The 24,667-nt window shown below is 39.7% G+C and overlaps 1 protein-coding gene across 1 annotated transcript in view; it reads left to right on the top strand.

Moving 5' to 3' along the window:
* LOC148525571 (substance-P receptor) overlaps positions 1-6,746 on the top strand; it is a 231,290-nt gene extending 224,544 nt beyond the window's left edge. The window contains exon 5 of the mRNA XM_088470840.1: positions 2,317-6,746. Within this exon, the coding sequence (XP_088326966.1) occupies positions 2,317-2,611 (295 nt within the window). The 3' untranslated portion in view covers positions 2,612-6,746. The remainder of the gene's footprint in view (positions 1-2,316) is intronic.
* Positions 6,747-24,667: the final 17,921 nt, after the last annotated feature.

Here is a 24,667-nt window from a genome sequence, read left to right as displayed (position 1 = left end):
GGTGCCGTCACCGAACTATATCGTTAACTATATCGTTCAGTGTGTATGCTCAATGTCGTTAACAACATTGAGCCCGGCAGTGCAGGGGAAACACTAAACGATATCACTCATGGAGCATATCGTTAAGTGTGTATGCGGCTTTAGAGTTATGTGACTATCATCCATTAATCACAGATCAGTGATCACATTATGCCATCTCATCTCTATTATGACAGCCCTCATTCATTTTATCTTCCAGTTTTGTTCCAGATATTTTATTTTAAATTACAACTTATGTGACTGAACAAATCATGTTTCCCTTATATCACACACAAGTACCACCCAAACCGTATCTATAATGAATACTGGGTGTGCTGCTCACTCAGGCCGCTGGGTCCTTGGGGGGCACACTACACACACCCTGCACTCTTTGTATATATTTATACTCATGTACAGCTCAGCAGCAATTTCGCAGAGATATGTGCATGAATCTACACTGCATATGCAATGGTGTGAGGAGGGGGACCCACTTGTAGACTGTACATAAGCACCATCATTTCGATAGATGTCCCTGCAACCAAACCTTGTATAAAGAGTGTAACTAAGCAGCAGTCCTCTCCATTGCCAGAGTCACATGCATCCACCAAGAGCCATTAACCCCAATACAGTACTCCCAAGTAATAAATTGATGCAGTGGGTGCCCTCCAAGATAAACAGTAACAACTGCTATCACAAATAGAGCAAATAGGCAGCACTCCAAGCAAAAATAAGAAGCAACACAGGAATGTGATCTATATCACCACCGACGTTTCGGGGCCTTTTATTGCCCCGTTATCAAGGTTGATAATGGGGCAATAAAAGACCCCGAAACGTTGGTGGTGATATAGATCACATTCCTGTGTTGCTTCTTATTTTTGCTTGGAGTGCTGCCTATTTGCTCTATATATATATATATATATATATATATATATGTATATATATATATATATATCCATTATAGCATCCTCCTTTACTGCACGTCTCATTGCTTCTCAAACAGATCAATATACAGTCAGACAGAGGGGGCTTGCAGATGGACATTTAGGAGTTCTCAGTGCTGCTTTGCCCCATATCGGTTGCACAACTTTATTTTGCTATAGTTAGGCCCTTAGGTGGTGCACTGGCACATATATATTTTATGGCAACATTCCAATGAAGGAAAAATAAAGTTGCAAAATAGAGGCGGTAGAGGTGTTTCAGGGAAGCCGAGAGTCACACCTGTCCCAGCATCCACCAATTGGACAGCTCTGACCCAAAACAGATCCCCTCTAACTTCCACCGACTCAGATCCTGCCCCGATGCCTGCCTCCGGGCATGTTCTCCAGGCAGTCTCGCAAAGCAGCTGTCTTAAGGCCACTATGGAGAAGAAATTGGGAATGCGCTGCTCTTTTATCTTTATTTGCCTTGAGACATGAGCCAGATGTTTTATTTCTCTTTCAAATGATAGTTACAGTTGTTATCTTTGCGGCGTTTACGATTCACACTGCAAGTGCAGGTAATGACTGTAACATAACTGCATTTATGAATCAAATGTAAGAAATGAAGAGAGGGATGGTTACACTGCAGACACTCTTCCTTTGTATGGCTGGGAGTACAGAAAGGTCATTGATGCCGCTGGGAACATGCTGCCACACGGGAATATTTTTAGCTGTGTAACATCATCTGTCACTGCATACCATGGTGCTGTTCTGCTTACAGAAGCTCCATTAGACCATACCTCCTTTCCTTATCCACATTGCTTTACATCCTTTAGGCAGAGTCTTCTGAATGTCCTGTCCTTGACCTCATTATATTGCCCCACATTTATTTTAGCCTCTACCCTCTTTGCTGGGAGTTATTCCAAGAATGATCCAATTTTTTGTGTTTTCTTTTGCCAAAGTAATAGTAATTAGGTGGCATCAACTATTTATATTCTCTTTAAAATAACTGTTAAAGGTCTCTAATGAAAAGAAATGTAAAAATTGGTAATTTTCCTTTTGTGTTTATCTAAAGTAAATATTACGTAATGAGTCTATGAGTATGTAAACTCATAACCCTGTAGGAATGAGTGTATAAACTGAAATCCCTATCTAGTTTCTGTGATGGTGCTAGTAAGGTGGCTTGCTGCACTCTCTGTTCAACACAGTTGCCGTAGTCTAACTTTGCTCATGAGGTTTCCAGTCCATTTTATTCAGCTGTGATAATCATCTATAATAGCTTGGGGTCCATATCAGGGATGTGGTATAATGCCACTGGGGGCATGGTCAGTACCAGACAGCACTGGAGGCTGATACATTGTTTTTTCCCCTTCACTCTAAGGTTCCGGATTGGCTTTAAGCACGTGTTTCGATGGTGTCCATTCATCCGAGCGGGTGAGTATGAAGGGCTGGAAATGAAATCCACACGCTACCTCCAAACACAGAGCAGCATGTACAAAATCAGTCGTATCGAAACCACCGTCTCGTCTGTCCTAAGCACCAACGAAGAAGACGCAGAAGAAAACGGGAAGAGCAGGAAACGTCTCTCCTTGGACCTCACTTCCAATGGCTCCTCACGCAGTGTCTGTAAGACCATGTCTGACTCATCCAGCTTCTACTCCAATAACCTGTCATAAAATCATGTCCCACCGACACCAACATTGTCCGATGGTGTCTGTCTTGTGGTTCGAAATTCCGGTAGACCGCCGAAACCCTATTATGGGGGGTGGGGCATGCTCCATACTTTTTTTTTGTCAGGCTACAAGTGAAAGAGATTTTGTTTACAAATCCAGTGTCTTTTCCCTTTATTCCGCTGATGTTTACATCCTGAAAAGCTAACAAGCCCATCTGCAGGATTGCGACATGTTTACACTTTTTGTTTTTTCACCTTCTTGTTCATTTTTTTCTTTTACGTAAGAGGGTATTCCTAAGACGAATAGCTCTGTTACAAATTCCCAGAAGAAAAAAGACAAACAAAAATTGAGATATTTGCATCTCAGGGAGTTGTCAGTGTTTTATGATAAGTCTTATTACCTCTATACTTCAGAATATTTTCATCTTGTTCTTATTTAGTTAACTTACTTTACGAAAACAAATACCCAAAATATCATAATGGCATATTTGTTGTTTGACCATGGCCTAGAACCTTATTTATGATAGATGTTAGTATTTTATTCAGAGTAATATAAAACAAAAAGTAAACTTTGGAATTGTAATCTAAAATATGACCTCATTAGATTATATTAATTGTCCTTTAAAGAAATAATAATGATAATAATAATATAATTTATTTAATACCATGGTTCAAAGAGCAAAACTGTATTTTAACCCATAGCTACAAATCGGCAATTAACTTGTGGAACCAACTTTCGATTGGTTTACACGAGTTACAGGACATGGCACCATATATTAATAGCTGTCTTATAATAGAAGGTATTTATATTTTCATAAAGTACTTGGGTTATAACAACCAGCATTATCTCACAAGTGCTACAAGTAGAGTGTTATGTCTGGGATTCTGGTTATCTGCACAGATCAATGCAGGTTGTATTCATTGGTATTATTAAGACAATGGTTCTGGATACAGGGTTGTCCAAAACATGCAAGTATGGCAAATCTGTCAGGTGTGTACTTACCTAGCTTAAGGAAAAAATCCCCAGATTCCCTAAGGAAAAGTTTATGTGTGATATTGCTAGTTATTATACTCTAGTTATGAGAATGTAAAATGTACCTCCTGGTATAAGGATCACTTACTGCAATATTTATTGAGAAGTGCTCCTGTTATCCTTCTAACCCACCTTTAGTATAACCCTAATGGGAGCACTGCTCGGGTAGTGACCATGTCACTTAATGCAACTTTTGAATGCTTAGAAATGGAGGCAGAGAACTGTGGCAGGTTAGCGTCTATAGTATTCTTGGTTCATTAATTGGGATATTCATCTTCTGGAAGGTAGGCAAACAATGTCTATAAACATAGAGGGTTCAGATGCTAATCCCAATCTCTGATTGTTTAGCTGCTCTGCTCCTTTCTATAAACCTATTGATTCGAGTAAGTAGTTGTATAAATCTATAATGCCACCCAGAAACCGAAATCTCATCAGAAAGGGCAGATACCATCAACATATAATATTAAATGAATATTAAATGTATTGCATACAATTAAACATGATTGAACCCGGCAGTTTAAAGTATTTGAACAATTACATAAATGTGATTATATTAATTGTTATACTCTCCTGCGCTATATGTAGAACCTAAGGATCGTAATAATGTCTACAGATGTTCTGCTTTGTTCATAACTTTAAAAAAAATGAATCACACAACAGTATTTAGGTCAAGTGAAAGAACTATACAAATGGAAAATATGGAAATAACAGTTCCCATGTAGACAGTTCCTGATTAAGACCTTACAGGTCTCCAGACATGAAGTAGGTTTTGCCTCCAGACTCCCCTTTTTTTGTCAAAAGAACATTTATAAAAATGGATTAGAGTCATCTAGGTTAGGGTTGTCCATCAACCATCGATGATCAGCACGATGGTCTGATGTTGATGGCTACTAGTTTTACCATTGATGGGAGGCTACAGAGTTTTTGCAGCATCAGTGGTGGAGCTAAAGCCAGCTGCGGTCTGCACATGCACAAAGTTAAACCATCAATGGTCTCTAAATGATGGCTATACAGTTGATGGTGGTGCTGTTAAACCAAGGATGGACAACCCTAAGTTGGGCGCTAGGCAGGAACATGGGTTGCTTGATGAGTGAACTAGCTGTGCACATAGTAGATTATGAGACCTTATACACTTCTGTGTTTCAGAGGTTAGCCTGCAAATGGCTTGATATGAAAATAAATCTAAAACAAAGAATTGGCAATCCCAGTATGGCAAAAAAAATGTACCTTAATGTCACATTGCGCCATGAAAAAGCAATATACAAAAGGAGAGGAACATGAGAAAAAAAACGGTAAATATAATCAACATTTTGTAATAATGTTTAATAAGTATTTAAGGGTTCAAATCTATTTAGTTTTGCAAACAATTAAAATCAAAATTGTTCTAAAAATTAAGTAGCTAGTGTTCCATTTGGATAAAAATTGGTTTAAATGTTTAATTTTGTAATGGCTAAATCTTAAGTTACTGCTCCACCCTCTGTGCTTTTAGAAAACAATATATCGGCCCCAATCATAGTGCCCAACTCGATAGGTGGAACATTAACTCAAAGGCTGCTCTGTAAATTGTACTATCCAAAAGTACATTCTTCTATTGAAGAGGCAAAATTACATATTATTCCTATAGCCATGCCTCTTGGAAAACTCCTCTTATTATTTTAGTGAGACTCTTTTGAAGTATGAACCTTATGTGGCATATATGCCACAAAATATTAAATATTAAATGAAATATTAAATTAATATTGTACATTTAATATCTAATTCAAATGACTACAGAGTTACTTGACATGTATATTGTGATGGGACTTATCACCTCTGCTTTGTGTTTCTTTTACCTTATTATAAGTGCCAAATGCATTTTTTTAATCTAAAAAAAAAATGGAAAAACAGTATTTATTGGACATTCCTGCAGCTTACCTTATTTTGCAGACAATGCAACATGCAAACAGTAATGCCGATCAAAAAAATTATATATATTACTCCTCCTAAATGTGTACTTCGCATTCAAAGGACACTGCTTTTTTATGAGATGTATGTAAAATGTTCCATCATTGGCCCTGAATCAGAAATGGACGCAATGCCGTTTACATATTTGAGCGATTATTGTGATCACGGCATGCACCTGCGTTGCACTGTGCATACGTCAAGTTTCATCACCGTTGACGATCGCAGTCAGGATTGTGATTGGCAGGCTGGGATTGCTAGTGCAATGGTGAGTGGAGACTCAAACGCAGATGTGTTGCAACCGGTTTTTGGGCTGTGTCTCAGCCTACATCCGCGATCTCGTATGCAGTAAAAATGGCTCCAGCGTCTCAGTTCCCACGCCCATTCTGTGTGACCATTAGGTTGTTCAGAAAGTCGATAATCAACTGGACTGCGACCGATGCTGCGTATTTGTATGCAGTGGCTTTTATTTGTGAATCTGCTGGTGGGCGTGTCAATACAAATCCTGGGTAGGTGCAACATTTGCATATTTTCGCACAGTCGCTGCTCACAAATTGGCATAGAGGCGTAATAACTGCCCATATCTGAATCAGACCATTAGCTTTTGTGGTTCTTATTGTACGCACAACATATAATTATTTTTTTTTTCTAAAAAATCATTCAGTGCTAATCAATAATACATTTTGTGGTAGGAGCAAAACCTATGTTTTTAAAATGCCTTTTGCTATTGACATTGTTATTGCTGACATTTTAACAGGGTATTTACTAAATATGAATGTAAAAAAAGATATTTGTGAATAAAAGCCTCCCCTTCTGGATTGTGGTGGAGACAGGTATCCATGGCAACTTCTGACCAATGCTCTATTGTTAAAAGTTTCCTTCTAACAGGATACATAATAGAATAAAGCCATCAAGTGCTTATCACGTTAGTTTGTAGTGTAAATAGTCTCTTGAAATAAAGGGATTTTATTTTTTGCTGTTTTTGCTGTATCCCAGCACTCAGACTTACGACTCTGTGCAGCCTTTCTGATAAACACAGTAAACTTGTATAACTACTTGTATAATTCTGTAAGTTGTGCTCCATGAGCTATTATGTAGATATGCTGTCATTATGTATATGACCTGCTTTGGTTATCGCTGTAAATTGCTGTACATGTTTCACTGTTCAAACAAAAAAAAATTCAGTATTTTCACAAATAAATGTGTTGTTTCATTAAGTGGTGGAGAATTGTGATGTCATATTGCCAGTTCCTGATCTACAGTATGGCTCTTAAAGACAGTTGCACCCACAAGCATACACTGTAAGATATTAGAGGTCTGTAAATATAAAAACATTTATTGCTATTTTTAAGTGATCTTTTCTTTTACACAGGGCTGAGGACAAAAAACAGACAGGATAGGCAGCTACCCAGGTGTCCTGGGGGCAAATGTGAAGTGCTAAGTATTACGAGGCCAAAATTTACCAACCTGCGGTTTTCAAGCCTCTGTATTCAGGATGCAATTTGAAAATACGGATCTCAGCTATTTAAGCCAAACCTTATTCTAAAAACTGTATGTAAATGAAATTGGGTGTGCAGGCTCAGTTTTACTCGGATTTACTCGGTTCTTATCGCCACTTTACCGCAAATTCGGATTTATTATATTGGCTATCCAAAACACATGATAGGCGATAGCCAATAAAATGCCGTTTAAAGATCCGAGTAAATCCGAGTAAAACCGAACCCGCTCACCCCTAAAAATGAATACATTTTTCATGTGCATTTTTTTTTTCAATAAAACTTAAATTAAATTGATTGGGGTCCCTAATTCCCAAGTATCATGGACTGTGGGCCTTAAGACCCCTGCCATTTATTTCAAATGTGCAAAAATATGGAAATTAAAAAAAAAAAAAGGAAAAAGACAATTGTAAAATTAAATTTAATAAAATATTCCCCCAAATCTGTTACTTAAAATATTTTGTGCTGAGTAGGTTGTTGAGGAAATTGGGGGAAGGATGCTTGTCATGCTGCTCAATGTTCTAATTAACTATTTATTTTTCTAAAAGAAAAAAAACATACATATAATATATTAAATTAATACTTATTTATTTTTTCCCACTCAAACTGGCCTGGGAAAAGTCTGTGGTATACTGTTTTGATTGAGTCAGGGAAATCTTATTTTTTAGACCCTTTTTATAGGCACCCTGCTCAAACTGAAATCTTGCCTATCAGAAAATATATGATATATTGTATGACTTGCTTCTTGTGGTTCAGTGGACCTCAGTATTAAAACATTTTGCATTTTGTATTTGTCTAGGTCCTAGACAAATACAAAATGCGAAATGTTTTAACACTGAGGTCCACTGATCCACAATTTGTTCAGTGGACCTCAATTTGTTCTAGGATCTCTCATTCTCACAAATAAGCCCAGCTCCATTATGTAAACAAGTTGTGTATCCTGTGTCATTGTTACTTGGCTACCTGGCTATCCTTCAGTCTGTAAACATGTGTCACATATAAACAGGATAGAAACCCTGGGACGGATTTACTTGTATTTATTTCCATTCAGAGATCATATGCTGACAGTGCTATTGTGGACGTGTGATGAAGGCCAACTAATTGTATGAGTCCCCTGCAGGATGCTCCATCTTTTATACTGCCAACGGTTTAGTTTCCTTCCAATCAGAGGAAAATAAAAAAAAAAATTTATTTGTTGAATGTTTTACTTTTAACATATTGTTATTGCATAGCTGTTTATTTCAGGGACATAAAGGCTCTTTTACAAGCTGGTAAACAATCGAAAGCCCTGCACACTAGTTTGGGAAGTGGCTTTGTTTTGACTCTTAACCATTTTTGGGATTTGTATGTCGATGATTGATCCATATGCTTAGCCCTAGAAAGAGGCACATGTTGTCATATAAGAGGCAGTTACTCTGTGAAATTACTTTTGTGTGGCTATTTGTTTACTGGAGTTTGGTCTCATTCTCCCAACCATAACTTGTATATGGCCTACAATATGTACACGTTTTTCAGATGATCACTGAAAGTCAGTTTTGGTATTCTGGGCAGGATGAATCAAGCATCGCATTTTGAATGCGATACATCCTGTCACTTACCGCATGCGTAGCAGCATTTATTAACACCATATGCATGTACAATTGCAATTAAAACCACAAAGCCCTTCCGATAACTGCTGTCCTTGGAGGTGTGAGGTTTATGACCCGGGAATCCTACTGCACATGCGCGGCTGTCAGCCAGCACGCGCACGACCCATGAGGGACCCTGAGAGGGATCTTATTAGCACATCCGTCCTGTGTGTCCAGGAGTGCTGAGGGGGGGTTCGGATAACGATTACCCAGACCTGGCGGGAACCCAGGTCATCTGCTAAGGGGGACAAATGTATCTATTCATTTAGTTTTTGTTTTGTTTTTTTACTGGAGGCGGTGTCGCCACGCCTCCTGAGTTTGGCCACACCCCCGGTATCTGGAATTATTCAGACCCTGTGTGTTTTCCTTTGCTTGTTGAACATGCACATCTCCCATATACTAGTCACATGTGTAAGTAAATAGCCCTGCAATCTCTTAAGCATGTGTATGTATGTAAATAAGGGCTTGTCATCAATGTGTAAGTTATAGATGCCTTTTTCATTTTTCAACTGATTAAATGAATGACAGAGAAATTTGTACAGTAAACTCATTAAATAAAGTAGATATGAAATATCTGACAGCGAAAATCATGTGAGTTCAAAGTTCCCAGGAGAGGTGCAATTTATACAGCCTGTCACAATATACTGTCAAGTAACAATTCTCTGTGTCACATTACTACATGCAGACAGAATTAATATCCATAATGCAAGCTGAGCTGACCCTGTGTTTAACACATCTGTATCCACATGACCCTGTCCAAGCAAATATATTCAATTTATACAGCACATTTAATTGGATTTTGTAATTTTCTATCACTAATAAGCCTGGAACTCTGGAGCAGACTCTGGGATTATAACAGGCAACAAAGCCTCAAGACAGTTTTCCCCCCAAATACATGGGAAATATGAACTATATATATATATATATATATATATATATAATTATATATATATATAGTTCAATAGATGTTTGTTTGGGGGCATAAGTATGTCCTCCTTGCTTTGTGACATCATATTATCTGTGGAATGAGAGCATTTTTGCTCATTATGAAGGACGTCCTTGCCGCAATGAGGCATGTTTCTTTTGAATTTATAACAAACTTGAAAGGGGTTTGCCGTGAAGATACTTGGGAGACATTTACCAATTAGCCGGAATCTATAGAACCTTTGTAGTCTCATAAAACAACCATCATTTTAAACGCCTTCAGAGGTGGTGGAAGTTAAAGAATCTGCCTTTTCTCCGTAGAAGAACATGTCCTACTGCAGTGTTTTTTAACAGCACACACAAAAAATATAAATGAAAAATGTACATCTCAATTTTTGACACTAGAAATAAAGACAGAGAATATATCCTCGTACAGTATTGTCATGTTATTTAAGACCTAAATCCTAAATGAAGGTCGAAATAGAATTCTAGGAAAAAATGGACACATCCGATGTCATTAAAGGAGTGATTGAAATGTTTTAAAAGAAGGATCAACAACAATGTTCCACTGAATATATGACTTTAATGAGCATCAGCTCAGGCGCATAGCCAGGAGAGTACACCAGGCTGCCTCAAAAGTGAATGCATTAGTGTTGCCGGTCACCCCCTCCTCACTGGCTCCCATAGCAGTTGCATGGACAATTCCAGCAGTAATTCTGCCACCGCTTTGTCACATGCCAGTTGGCTCAATATACACCAGAATTGCCGTCATCTGTGTTGTGAATGGGCCTCCATCAATGGCTGCCATGGCAACCACTAAGCAGGCAGACATGTCCACATTGGTCATCCCCTGGGAGGCTATTTTGAATACCCATTAGGTCAGTTGTACAGATCTTAGTCATCCTAGCATTATCCTGTCTGCCCATGCAAATGTACAAGTTTAATGTTGAAGTTAAATGTTTCATGTTCCCGTACCTCCCAACATGACCCTCTCCAGGAGGGACACAATGCTCTGGTCCTGGACTTCCCTGGTAAGAGGTGAGGCTGCAGCACAGTTCAAAATTCAAATAGGGGAGACACACCAACTGTCATTTCACACGCTGCCACACATCACTGGCTGGGACTCACTGGCAGTTGGTGTGACTCCCCTATTTGAATTTTAGACTGTACTGCAGCCCCAACTCTAGAGCCTCTACCAATAATAAATTACCAGGGAAGCCCAGGACCAGAGCATTGTGTCCCTCCTGGAGAGGGTCATGTTGGGAGGTATGTGTTCCTAAAATACCGTAGATCACAGGTTCTCAAACTCGGTCCTCAGAACCCCACACAGTGCATGTTTTCCAGGCCTCCTCACAATCACAAATAAAATAATTAGCTTCACCTGTAGATCTTTCAAAATGTGTCAGTGAGTAATGAATACACCTGTGCACCTGTTGGGTGACCTGGAAAACGTGACCTGTGTGGGGTCCTGAGGACTGAGTTTGAGAACCACTGCCATAGATAGTCCTAGCTATGACAGCACAGTGATCCTCTATAAGAATAAAAAAACATACTGGGATTATAACCGAAGGGGCTTCAGTGCAGAAAAAATGTTGGGGCAAATGACATTCATCTAGAATGGATATAAAGCTTTTTTTTAACCAGATACTACATAAAATGAATAAAACATCATCATTTGCTGAATGTATATCAAATCATTAACCGTTCAAAGCTGTTGGATGCTGAGGCAAATGTCCCCTGTCCAGAAACGATGCTAGAATGGCCTTGAATACATTTGCACATCTTTTGCAGCTTCGTAGGGGAAATACTTCACAAGTTTGCCAGTCTCCCTTCCCAAGAATTTGTTTTCGTTAAATACCTATTATAAAATGTATCTTTCATCCATTGTTCTCCAGACCCATTTTGTTCATGTACATGCAATATAAAAAAAAAACATAAGAATTTTTAAAAATTCAAATTGGACTAAGAGCAACACACAGTAGAAGGGAACACGTATGGAACTGGAGTAAATAAATTGGAATAAATAGATTATATTACAATTTTACAGTTATGATTAAGTACTTCCCAGATACCGTCACTCTCATAAATGTGTCCATTGTAACAAGTTATACATTATTTCCCATTGTCTAATAGCTCTATGCAGCTGTGTGACTGTTCATCTACAACTTCCATTACAAAATGGAACCTTGACATTTCTTCATCAACTTACCGTATCCCAAATATATCTTATAGCTGATCCAATGTCTACTTCCTGCAGCTAGCTCAGCAGAACATGCCTGGATGTTTCTTTTTTCTAAGAAAAGTTGTAGCTGGAAAACAAACATGTACTCCCCAGATTACTTCCTTCAACTGTTCTGCTGCCATTAATTATTCTTATTGTTCCTTCACTAAAGTGTGAAATTACTTTCCCTACTGATATGTCCCTCTAGTTCAGGCCTGGCCAACATATGTCTCTACAGCTGTTGCAAAACTACAAGTCCCAGCATGCTTTACCAGCTGATCAGTGGGAAGGTATGCTGGGACTTGTAGTTTCACAACAACTGGAGAGCCACAGGTCGGCCAAGCCTTGCTCTTGTTGCTTCTGTGCTACCTATAAATGATCTGCTATGTATTAACTAAATGTCCAATTGACACACTCTATCTTCGATAGAATTTTAAGATTCCTCTAAAGTGTTAATTACTTCTGCAGTTTACTGTAACTACAGCACATGTTCTCATCAACTGGCACTTTACAATGAATCTAATTCTTCTAATTTGTCCTACAGTTATTGTTGATAAGCAGTGTTAATAATATGTTTAACTCTTATTCAGTTCATTGATCTCTTAATGAGAATATTATATCTTCACTGCTATCTTTATATAGCCTTTCTTTATGTACTTCCTGGCAGTGATGAAAGCTAAAGAATTCCACTCTGACCCTGAATTATACAAAACAAAAACAGAAATACTTCACTTGGTAAAACTGTGGTAGTTCCTGGTGTCGTGGACCAAATCTGTTTGGCATATACCTTACCAGCACTTCTGTAATGGCTGGAAAAATTTGCACCATTGTGTTAGCCTGACATCTCAATGCTTTCTAATTGGATGCCAAAAAAACCACCCAATCAGTGGTCTCAAAAGCAGATGGGACATTACTCTATAATTCCAAATTCTCCTGAATCCTCTAGCAGCAGAACCAACCATTACAGAGGTACAGGTGGATTGTGTATCTGAGAAAGAGCAGACATCCCAGTCACTAGACTACTGCTCTTTTTATACCTGAAGAGGTCATGTTAGCCTCTGTAATTTAGGTTGAAGTGGAGTTCATCTGTCCTTGCTCTTTTTAAGGATTATCTTATCTCCGTTCCAGTCATGGCCTTAATATCCATGGGTAAAAAGAGTGACAACCTCCTCATATTGTCCTAACAGGAGAGGATCATAAGGAGCTTGAAAAGATGAAAACAAGAAAACCCTCCGAGTCTAGGAAAATGGAACGAGCCAATAGTCAGCAGAAGAATAGTCCAGCCCCAATTCCTGGCACCCAACAAGCAGCAGAGGAGGGCACTGACTGCCAACATTGGATGAATGAAGAACCAAAGCACAACTTTAAAAAAAAAAATTCTTATGCTTTTTCTAAATATTATTATTAGTAATATTTTTATTATTTTGCTTTAGAAACTTTCTCTATTTTTTTTAAATGTAACAATGTTTTACAACTTATTTAACATACTTTTAATATGTATATTATTGGTTTCATCTTTGCTTAGGTCAATTTTATGCTTTTTTTTTTTTTTTAATCAAAACAGCATATTTATGTGTTAGACCATAGAAAAGTCCATTCTGTGTGTGATGGATCTTAATAGGAAGCTCTTTTCCACACAAAACACTGAAGTATGTACTGTCATCAGTTATAATGCCCAATCTGTTTATGTACCATTCAAGTACTTAAATGGGAAACATGTTTACCAGAAAATGCACTTTGCAATTACCGGATTCTAATGCACTTACATAATTCCTTCTTAAATAATATGATAATTCAGTGAAAGACTGATGTTTACATGGCTTATGTTTAAATCTAGGTAAAAAGAATTGAGAATAATATCCTTTATGTACGAAAGATATCTACACCATAAATACACAGTAAGGTACAATATAGACCTAGATGGGTAGTTGATTAAAGGGGAGACTTATAAAACCATCTAAAGAGGACAAGTGGAGGTGTTGTCCACAGCAAACAATCAGATTGAAGCTATCATTTGATAGTGTACTAGATAAATGATAGCTAGAATTTGATTGGTTGCTTTTAAAGATGTGCATGTCTGGTTCTCAAAGGACCGGCAACAATCAAATTTAGGGGTACTGAGTCAAACCAAGTCCCGGAACGGATCTTCATTTGGTTCGGATTTAAAAATCGAACTCTGGTTTTGGATTGGATGCTAATAGGTGAAAATTAGGTAATTTTAGCTGTTTTTTATTTATTTATTTTTTAAAATACATGTCCAAAACATGTGAGGGTGGTTTTGCAAAACCAAAAAATGAAGATAAATCCGTATCCAAAACCAAAACACGGGGGTCGGCACACATCTCAAGTTTCTATAGTAACACTTCCATTTGTACTATTTAGATAGTTTTATACATCTCCATCATTATATTTTATATCAGATGGTTCTAAAGTTGCTCTTCCTTGTGTCATCCATGCCAGGAGCATTTATAGACTTGGGGCTTATCGGTGAGTCCTATGGTAACTTTAATGGTAAGTTCATGCCTGGAAGAATTTACTGGTAACATGAACCATACATTATAGTGGGATGCAACATTTAAGTATACTTTACAAAGGCACTTAACTCTGTCTTATTAAGTCATAATATTCTTCTACAGTATAAACACCATGTTTTCAACTATGTTAAAATGTTATCTACCTCTCTATAAATTCATCAGCCCTTATGACAAATCAATAGGTTTACAATGAGCAAAATCAATAAGAATGTATTTAACCAGTATTTGTCCTCCTAGTTGAGTTCCAAGATGTGAGTTTTTTACTTTTTACTAGACATTTTGTGGAAAGTAAATGTAAATTATTTTAATGTCATTAAATCTTGTGTTGTCTATTAGAGAATATACAGTCACATAAGTGACATGCGACATAAGAAGGCAAGGCAGAAAGGAATGAGATTAGAGACAGGAGTGGAGTGAGAAAAAAGCAGACAGGAGAAGGAAATAAGTGGTAAAGGTGTGATTCATGAGAGGGGTTCACAACAGGATTGGTTTTAAAGGTGCTTCAAATTGGAATATTGTTTTCTAGATAGATAGTTACAGTAAGAGAAGTGATTCAAAACAGAACTCTGAGAGAATAGGGGTGTTTAAAAAGAGAGCGCTGAGAAGAGTGATTAAAAAAGAACGCTGAGAGATGCGTGATTAAAAAGAGAATGCTGAGAAGAGTGATTAAAAAGAGAATGCTGAGAGATGAGTGATGAAAGAGAGCGCTGAGAAGAGTGATTAAAGAGAGAATGCTAAGAGAAGAGTGATTAAAGAGAGAATGCTGAAAGAGTGATGAAAGAGAGTGCTGAGAGAAGAGTGATTAAAGAGAGAATGCTGAGAGAAGAGTGATTAAAGAGAGACCGCTGAGAGAAGAGTGGTTAAAGAGAGAATGCTGAGCAAAGAGTGGTTAATGAGAGAATGCTGAGAGAAGAGAGACCGCTGAGAGAAGAGTGGTTAATGAGAGAATGCTGAGAAGAGTGATTAAAGAGAGAATGCTGAGAGAATAGTGATTAAAGAGAGAATGCTGAGAGAAGAGAGACCGCTGAGAGAAGAGTGGTTAATGAGAGAATGCTGAGAGAAGAGTGATTAAAGAGAGAATGCTGAGAGAATAGTGATTAAAGAGAGAAGGATGAAGAGGGGTGATTAAAGAGAGAATGCTGAGAGAATAGTGATTAAAGAGAGAACACTGAGAGAAGAGTGATTAAAGAGAGAATGCTGAGAAAAGAGTGATTCAAGAGAGAAAGCTGCAAGAAGTGATGTCAAGAGACAACACTCAGAGAAGAGTAATTCAAGACAGGATACTGAAAGAAGAGTGATTCAAAAGAGAGCGCTGAGTGAAGACTGGTTTAAGAAAGAATGTTGGGAGACAGTTTTTTCAAAAGAGTACATAGGGGTAAATGTAATAGCATACAAGATGCAGGCATCAGCGAGATTGCAGCGAATCTGCGCAATGTTTTAAAGGGGAAATCACCTAAAAGACAATACCATTCCTAGATGCAATGTGTGTTATCAAGATGATCTGTATATGGCAACTCATTAGACAAGGGTGAGTTTAAAGAGATTTGCTCCACAAAATAAAATGGACTATTCAAGATGGGACTTTGCAGAAGACTAATTGAAGGAAGAATACTGGTGAAATGACTTTGCACATTGGAGTTTACAGTCTTAGTGGAAATCTGGTGACATTATGGAGTGTTACATTATGGAGCGTACAATTATTGTGAAAGGGCTGTGCACAATGAAGTATACAATATTGGTCAGAAAGTCCTGACCATTAGAGTTCACAATCTTTATAATCAGTACTAAATGTTACATTTTTATACTGTAGTTAAAAGTCTATTATTCATTATATAAAATGTTCTTTTCTATAACATATAAAGTTCATAGTTTCTTTTTGTCTTTAGAACCTTAAGAATCGTCTGACTCTCTGACTCCTCTATAATATATACTGTTTTGTTCAGTACAGGCTTTGAAAAAACTCAAGTAAACTATATAAAATAAAAACACTACACAACAAACGATTAGCATGCTAATGAGGATGTTTATCATGCTAATGAACCCAGCTGACATGCTAAAAAGCCTGGATAGTAATCCAATCATAGCCACTGTCCTGTTCAAGGTCAGCGCTATACGCCAATGAGAAGTACTGGCATGGAGAAGGGGGCTGACATGACAGGGTCATGGTGTTACTCATTAGTATGCTATTATCTGACTTTCCAAAGCAAAGAAAGGTGAGATAGACAACATTTTTTTTCTGCTACAGGAGTTGAGTATTTCTGTATAAAATAAAAGTGAACCTATCATGCAGGTGACATACACCCTTTAATTATTGCCAATTATCCAAGCAGCGTTTTGGGATTATTCAGATAACGTTGACATTATTCAGTATCTACTGGAGTGATTTACTTACAGAAAGTCCCTTTGGCAAGGTCACAGTACGTACTGTAGGACAAGCCACTATAAGCATTAAAATTAGATTGAAATGAGATTGTACACTATATAAATAACACATATACACCCAGATCCTGGAACACAATTCTATCACAAACACAGAGAGCTTCTACTCGACAAATCTTATTACCTGAGTGAGATGACAATACTGTTACTTTGCATATTGACTATAGAAATTTAGATACATATTGTATATGGTGATTAGATACAGCCATGGCCAAAAGTTTTGAGAATGACACAAGTATTGGTTTTCACAAAGTTTGGTGCTTCTGTGTTTTTAGACCTTTTTGTCAGATGTTATTATGGTATACTGAAGTAAAATTACAAGCATTTCATAAGTGTCAAAGGCTTTTATTTACAATTGCATTAAGTTTATGCAAAGAGTCAATATTTGCAGTGTTGACCCTTATTTTTCAAGACGTCTGCAAACCGCCCTGGCATGCTGTCAATCAAATTCTGGGTCACATACTGACTGGTGGCCACTGATTCTTGCCTAATCAATGCTTGGAATTTGTCAGAATTTGTGGGTTTTTGTTTATCCACTGCGTCTTGAGGATTGACCACAAGTTCTCAATGGGTTTATGGTCTGGGGAGTTTCCTGGCCATGGACTCAAAATTTAGATGTTTTGTTCCCCAAGCCACTTAGTTATCACTTTTGCCTTATGGCAAGGTGCTCCATCATGCTGGAAAAGGCATTGTTCATCACCAAACTGTTCTTGGATGGTTGGGAGAAGTTGCTCTTGGAGGATGTTTTGGTACCATTCTTTGTTCATGGCTGTATTCTTAGGCAAAATTGTGAGTGATCCAACTCCCTTGGCTGAGAAGCAACCCCACACATGAATGGTCTCAGGATGCTTTACTGTTGGCATGACATAGGACGAAGACTTTTGAAGGATGGCTTGGCGTCAAGAAGGGCAGCAAAGAAACCACTTCTCTGCAGGAAAAACATCAGGGACAGACTGATATTCTGCAAAAGGTACAGGGATTGGACTGTTGAGGACTGGAGTAAAGTTATTTTCTCTGATGCATCCCCTTTCAGATTGTCTGGGGCATCTGGAAAAACGCTTGTCTGGAGAATGAAAAGGTGAGCGCTACCATCAGTCCTGTGTCATACCAACAGTAAAGCATCCTGAGACCATTCATGTGTGGGGTTGCTTCTTAGCCAAGGGAGTTGGATCACTCACAATTTTGCCTAAGAATACAGCCATGAATAAAGAATGGTACCGAAAACATCCTCCAAGAGCACCTTCTCCCAACCATCCAAGAAGAGTTTGGTGATGAACAATGTATTTTCCAGCATAATGGAACACCTTGCCATAAGGCAAAAGTGAACACTAAGGGCCTGATTCAGACCCACTCGCGAGCGGCTGTCCGCTCGCAAGTGGGTCGATGGTGTGCACTGCGCATGCGCACGACGGAGGGAGCTCCATCATGCGCATGCGCGAGACGCGACGAGTGAAGGACTTTCCTTCGCTTGTTGTGTCTGATCAAAGGGGGCGTGCTGTCGATGTTGATTGACAGCACGCCCCCTTTGGTGGGCGTGCCTGGGGCGTGCCTCCCAGACGGGGGCGTTCCCAAGGGAACGTCTACCGTCAGAAGCCGGCCCACTGACATCACTAGTGATGTCAGTGGGAGTGATTTTGGCTCTGATAGAGCCAAAATCACTCCGGGCCTTGCGGTTGAGAAACTCAACCACAGGCTCCGGCTCGCAGTGGCGATGGTCGCGATGGTCAAGACCATCGCGACCATCAACCTGCACGCTCGTATTGGCTGTGGGTGGTGACCCACAGCTATACGAGCGTCCAGGAGGACGCTCCATAATTATGGAGGTGGGCCCTAATTCAGAGCGAGCGCTCTGGTCAGAGCGTCCGGCTCTGAATCAGGGCCTAAGTGGCTTGGGGAACAAAACATCGAAATTTTGAGTCCATGGCCAGGAAACTCCCCAGTCATTAATCCCATTATGAACTTGTGGTCAATCCTCAAGAGGTGGGTGGACAAACAAAAACCCACAAATTCTGACAAATTCCAAGCATTGATTAGGCAAATAATTGGTGGCCATCAGTCAGTATGTGGCCCAGAAGTTGATTGACAGCATGCCAGGGCGAATTGCAGAGGTCTTGAAAAAGAAAGGTTAATACTGCAAATATTGACCCTTTCCATAAACATAATGTAATTGTCAATAAAAGCCTTTGACGCTTATGAAATGCTTGTAATGTTACTTCAGTATACCATAATAACATCTGACAAAAAGGTCTAAAAACACTGAAGCCGCAAACTTTATGAAAATCAATACTTGTGTCATTCTCAAAACTTTTGACCATGGCTGTACATACAGTATACCTGAGAATAAAAATGAAAACATACATAGAACACAATGTTACAAACAATCTCTGTAAGGCTCCAATGTTGAAACAGATACAATATAGCCAGCAACCACGCTAGGAGTATTTATCAAAGTTAGGAGAAGGCTGAAATTGTGAGAAAGTACCAACCAATCAGGTCCTAAAGCTGGATACATATTAGACGACGTATGTACCCAGCAATGTGACAGCGACTCCCCCGCCAACGGCCCATTGTATCAGGTCATCAGCCGCATCGTCAAATTGAGCTGCATGTATGGGCAACCTGCTGACGCCCAAATGGGAACATGCAACAACTGACATAGAGGGTACACACTAGACGATCCGGTGCCCGATTGCCCAATATATTAGCTCCTGCCACGTCCTGCTGCATGCGATAGGCAGCTGCATGTATAGACGACTTGATGATGCGGCTGACGACCAAATGGGAGCCAACATAGTGGGTACACACCAGGGCCAGATTAGGGTTTGTGGGGGCCCGGGCAAATAAATTGTGGGGGCCCCATCAATAACATTGCCAGGACCTCACGCACCTGTACACCCATGAATCATGGCAATGAGGGGGCGTGGCTTACATTGTCAGTCACAGTCAGGCCCATCTATTAAAGAATGTGCTGTGAATTGCTACCAGGTTCCGGCCAATGTTTGCGACAGTTTGGGGGCCCCCAATGTGTGGGGGCCCCATCTGCCCCGCCTACAATATGGCCCTGGTACACACTAGACAATTTTGAACTATTTGTCAGCCAAATTGTTCAAAAAGTTTTCTAATGTATGTGTACCCAGCTTAGTTGTCATTTTTCAAACACAGCCTGAATGTAAAGTCTGAAGCTGATTGGTTAGTACATAACATTTTATCTCACAATTGTATCTCTCTCCAGGCTTTGATAAATACCTTTAAGTGATCTCACTTATCATCAGCATTATATGGTTTTTAAAAAACTATAGTCGTAACATTAGCATCATTGCCAATCTTCATTCTGATAACTAGCCTCCAGAAGGGATACGTATCAACTGAGCATGTATTCATACAGTACAATACTATTTATGGTGAATGTTAAAGTAAAATTAATTATTAAGTGCACCCCCTCCTCGAACACACATCCCAATATTCATTGAAATACCAGTGTTCACAGCCTGGTCTGGTTACAGCTGGTACAACCACCAGCACTAGATATAGGCTGCCATTTACTAACGAGTTTTATCACCAAAACGAGTGATAAATGTCACTGTATATGATAAATGGTGCTCCAGCCAATCAGCTCCCAACTGTCATTTTTCTAACAGTTGACAATTGGGAGATGATTGGCTGGAGCACCATTTATCATACACAGTGAAATATATCACTCGTTTTGGTGATAAAACTCATTAGTAAATGAGGTCCTAAGTCAGGTTGTGCTGGCCAATAATATCAGAAAGACGCACAGCCTGAGTAGCATAGGGATGAATTCCATGGGAGTTCAGAACTGGAAACAAAAAATGTGGCCCCTCTCCTAGTGAAAAGAAACAGGCTCTTGCAGACAGAGGGCCTGATTCAGAGCCGGACGCTCTGACCAGAGTGCTCGCTCTGAATCAGGGCCCTCCTACCTAACATTGGAGCCCACCCACAGCTTATGCAAGCGTCCATGATGATGGTCGCGATGCGACCATCGGGCTTGCGACGAGACCCTGCGGTAGGGTCTCGGTGACCGCAAGACCTGGAGTGATTTTGGCTCTATCAGAGCCAAAATCACTCCCACTGACATCACTAGTGATGTCAGTGGGGCCGGACCCAGGCGGTAGGCGTTCCCATGGCCTACCCCCGGCACGCCCACCATCAACAGCACGCCCCCTTTGGTGCGAGACCCATAATGACGGCTAACCCGTCGTTATTTGGGTCTTGCGCATGCGCACGACAGAGCTCCCTCCATCGCGCGCATGCGCACTAGGGCACCATCGACCCGCTTGCAAGTGCTCGCGAGCGGGTCACAATCAGGCCCCAGGCCCTGATCCCAATAGTAGTGCCACATATTAAAGTAACAGTAAAAACAACACACACATCAATTCTAAAATGGTGATTAAAACATGTTTTTATTTTCATCTGTATACCTACATCCAATGATTCTTCAAATTCTTCTTTCTAGCCCATATTCTTCTTCTCTTGTAGTAATCGATGTTGGAAAAACAGAAAAAACCCTGATAAATGAATTTAGACTTGCTCCCTTAGGAGCCGCAATACAAATGACAGACCCGGGGTGCAATAAAACCTAACACGTTTTCATAGCTCCGTGTTGCACTAACAGTACAAGACACTTATAATTACTATTTAGCTGTGATGCTGACTGGATAGGGGATGGGGCTGCTCTTATTCTCACAAAGGAAATCCAACCCTCAGATAAAGCTTTATGTGGTGCTATCAGCAGTGCACAATCATAGCTCTAATATGTTCCACTGGGCAGCTGTGTTTCTCAGATAAATGTAATATGCAACATATATGCAATAAAACGTAAGCAACACCTGCAATATATAGTATATAGACATATCAAAGAGTAATTTTATAACATTAATCAGTTTCTACGTCTGTAGTCCCTATATTCCTACTCAAACCAACATACTGGGGCGGATTCTGGATCGGAAGCAAAGTGGCTGTATTTGTGGGGTATCTGTGGGCGCCATATTTACTACTTTATGCTAATATAGGACTAATGCCGGGCCGCCCACTGATTTTACACCTCCACCGCAGCCGCCATCATTAGTATTGTCAGAAACAGGGTTCTCTTCGCCATACGCACAACTCAGAATGGCGTGGAGCTATAGATACACGCTTATGATGCTGCAATGACACTCCAACAAGTCAGAGCAGTTCTGTGCCCTCGCATTGTTGCCGCCCAGTACCCACCCCATATCACCCATTTCATGAAGACACAGATCAGGCCACGTTCCAACCGACTCAGAATAGACGGACATACACATATATGGGTATATTCACATCTGCGCATATGCTGAGTGCAAGAACTCGCCATTTGAGTCTGTGCAAAGAGACCCGTTCGACTCAGAGCCAGCCCAGCTGGTGTGAGCATGAAGTGACGTGCGCCTGTACCACAATCGTCCTTTAGCACTCACACCTGGGTCAAAAGTTTCTGCTCCCGATGTTCAAAACAAAAACGGGGCATGCCTTCACAGTTTAGGAGGTGGAGCATTACAGTTTATAGGTCCTGTTTGTGCAAGTTCAGCCATCACCTTGGTGATAGAATACATGGCCTAAACTGTCAAATTCATGAATTTATGAGGTATGGTTTCCCTGGTGCCTGGATAGGCTGCTTGCAAATGATTACTGGTTCAGTGCTTAGCTGTATTCTATAGAGAGTCAACCTGATGCACACAGCAAAATGGCTTGGTTTTGCACTGCTGCTCTTTGGTGGCACGCCCAGTATATAAGGGGAATTGCGTGAGGTTTGTATTCTTCTGAAGCACAGCACAAGCGGAGTATAGCAATGTAGTCATACAAGTTGGCTGAAGGATTATACATTCTATTAACTTCTTATCCGTGAAAATAAGTTCCTATCTTTGCAAATCTCCACAGTCACTGTGGTGTGATAGGATTGGTTTTGCTTTTATCTTTAAGATACATTTCACACGTTGTAAACAATTATCTGTGACTTGCTGGCATGTCTGTTAACCTTGCAAGTTGTTATGATATCCCAGCTCTATTTAGCCATCAGTTCAATAGACTGTTTGTTCCATTCATTTAACGATTGCGAACATCTCCTCATGTGTCCCTACTCTCTTCACTAGTGCACAAACTTGTGACCCTCTTCTTACATAGAAACTGCTGACAATATCAAAAGTAGATTTAAGATTAAAATGAAGTCTTAAATGAAATGGAGCGGGACACTAGAGCTGGGAAAAGATAATATATAATTCTTCTATGTTTCCTCTATAGATATTCTTTATCAAAACATCTCTATTAATATCCAAGGAATTCCAGTACCATCAGAAACAAGTCTTAGGGGTCTATTTACTAAGTAGTGTTAGGAGACAGAGTGAAAAGTGATAAGAAAGTGATAAGGTGCCAGCCAATCAGCTCCCAACTGTCATCTCACAGGCCATGTTTGAAAAATGTCAGTTGGGAGCTGATTGGCTGGCATCTTATCACTTTTCACTCTGTCTCCTAACACTGCTTCGTAAATAGACCCCTCAATGTTGTTACATATCATCCAGATGATGAAATTAGTCCACTACTACCAAAGAGTCTTTTCTTATACAAATACAACAAACATACTTTGTATCCTCTCTAAATAATGGACATAATGTTATGTAACAAAAATACTATCTAGAATATAATTGATGAATGTGGTTAACCTCCAAAAAGTAGCAATAAATTATATTCCTTGTCTCTGCTGCGTCTGAAATGTATGTAGCACTTAAAATTAATTGCATACAGATGTTCAAATCAAGGTATCTCTTAAATCATCATTCCTCTGGTTATGATTTAACCACCTCTATATTCTATTTTGCATATTAAGGGGTCTAGTTACTAAGCAGTGTTAGGAGACAGAGTGAAAAGTGGCTATAAAGTGATAAGGTGCCAGCCAATCAGCTCCCAACTGTCATTTTTCAAACACAGCCTGTGAGATGGCAGTTAGGAGCTGATTGGCTGGCACCTTATCACTTTTCACTCTGTCTCCTAACACTGCTTAGTAAATAGACCCCTCATAGACACTTACATTTATATTGTAGCTGCTGTTCACATTACGGTATCTTTTGATGTCCCTTATCCCTTGGGCCAATTTATCATTAATCACATTTACAATGCAATCTGGGCATGATATTAGTGCCCATGATTGCATTGCAGTAATGCGATTACTTAGTTGGGATGTATTATAGAGCACCCGCAGAGACAGGGGCTCCGAAAAGAGACCGTCCCTGCAATGTGCTCTGAGTGCTGCCGGGGCTGACCACACTTTCTGGGGAACCCTCTGCAAGCTGAATCTACAATGTGTAGCACATACTGTAGGCTACAATGGGTCACCGCCATCTTCAGAGCTGTGGAGGGCCAATCTCTGGAATACTGCACATTCTGGAAATTGGTTATACGGCAGCATCGCATCCCCCATAGAAACCTATGGGGGATGCGGTTACCAGAGGGAATGGAGGAATGGCAGCAGTTATGGGAGATACTTCAGTCCCTCTGGGAAATGTAATATTTGCGATTAAGCCACAAATATATAATGATAAATGGGCCCCGTGGTGTATCACGATCACCTGTGTCTTTAGTAATACCCCTGTCCATTCACCTTTCACAGGAGACAGTATTTTATTCTCCTGATGTTCCTCTTGCAAGAGGAACACATACATATGTAAATAGAAGGGGAAACAGCTGATGTAGTCACAAAGATTTATTTATAATAAATAGCTGTAAATGTCAGTTTAAAAATATGTTCACAAGAAATAAAAGGCAGTAAAGAGACGATCATCGCGGCAATGAAATGAGGCTGCGCCGGGAGTTGCAGA

This window comes from Taudactylus pleione, unplaced genomic scaffold (assembly GCF_031769625.1).
Source record: "Taudactylus pleione unplaced genomic scaffold, aTauple2 ptg000105l, whole genome shotgun sequence".
Classification (NCBI taxonomy): domain Eukaryota; kingdom Metazoa; phylum Chordata; class Amphibia; order Anura; family Myobatrachidae; genus Taudactylus; species Taudactylus pleione.
This window is presented reverse-complemented; position numbering and strand designations above follow the sequence as displayed.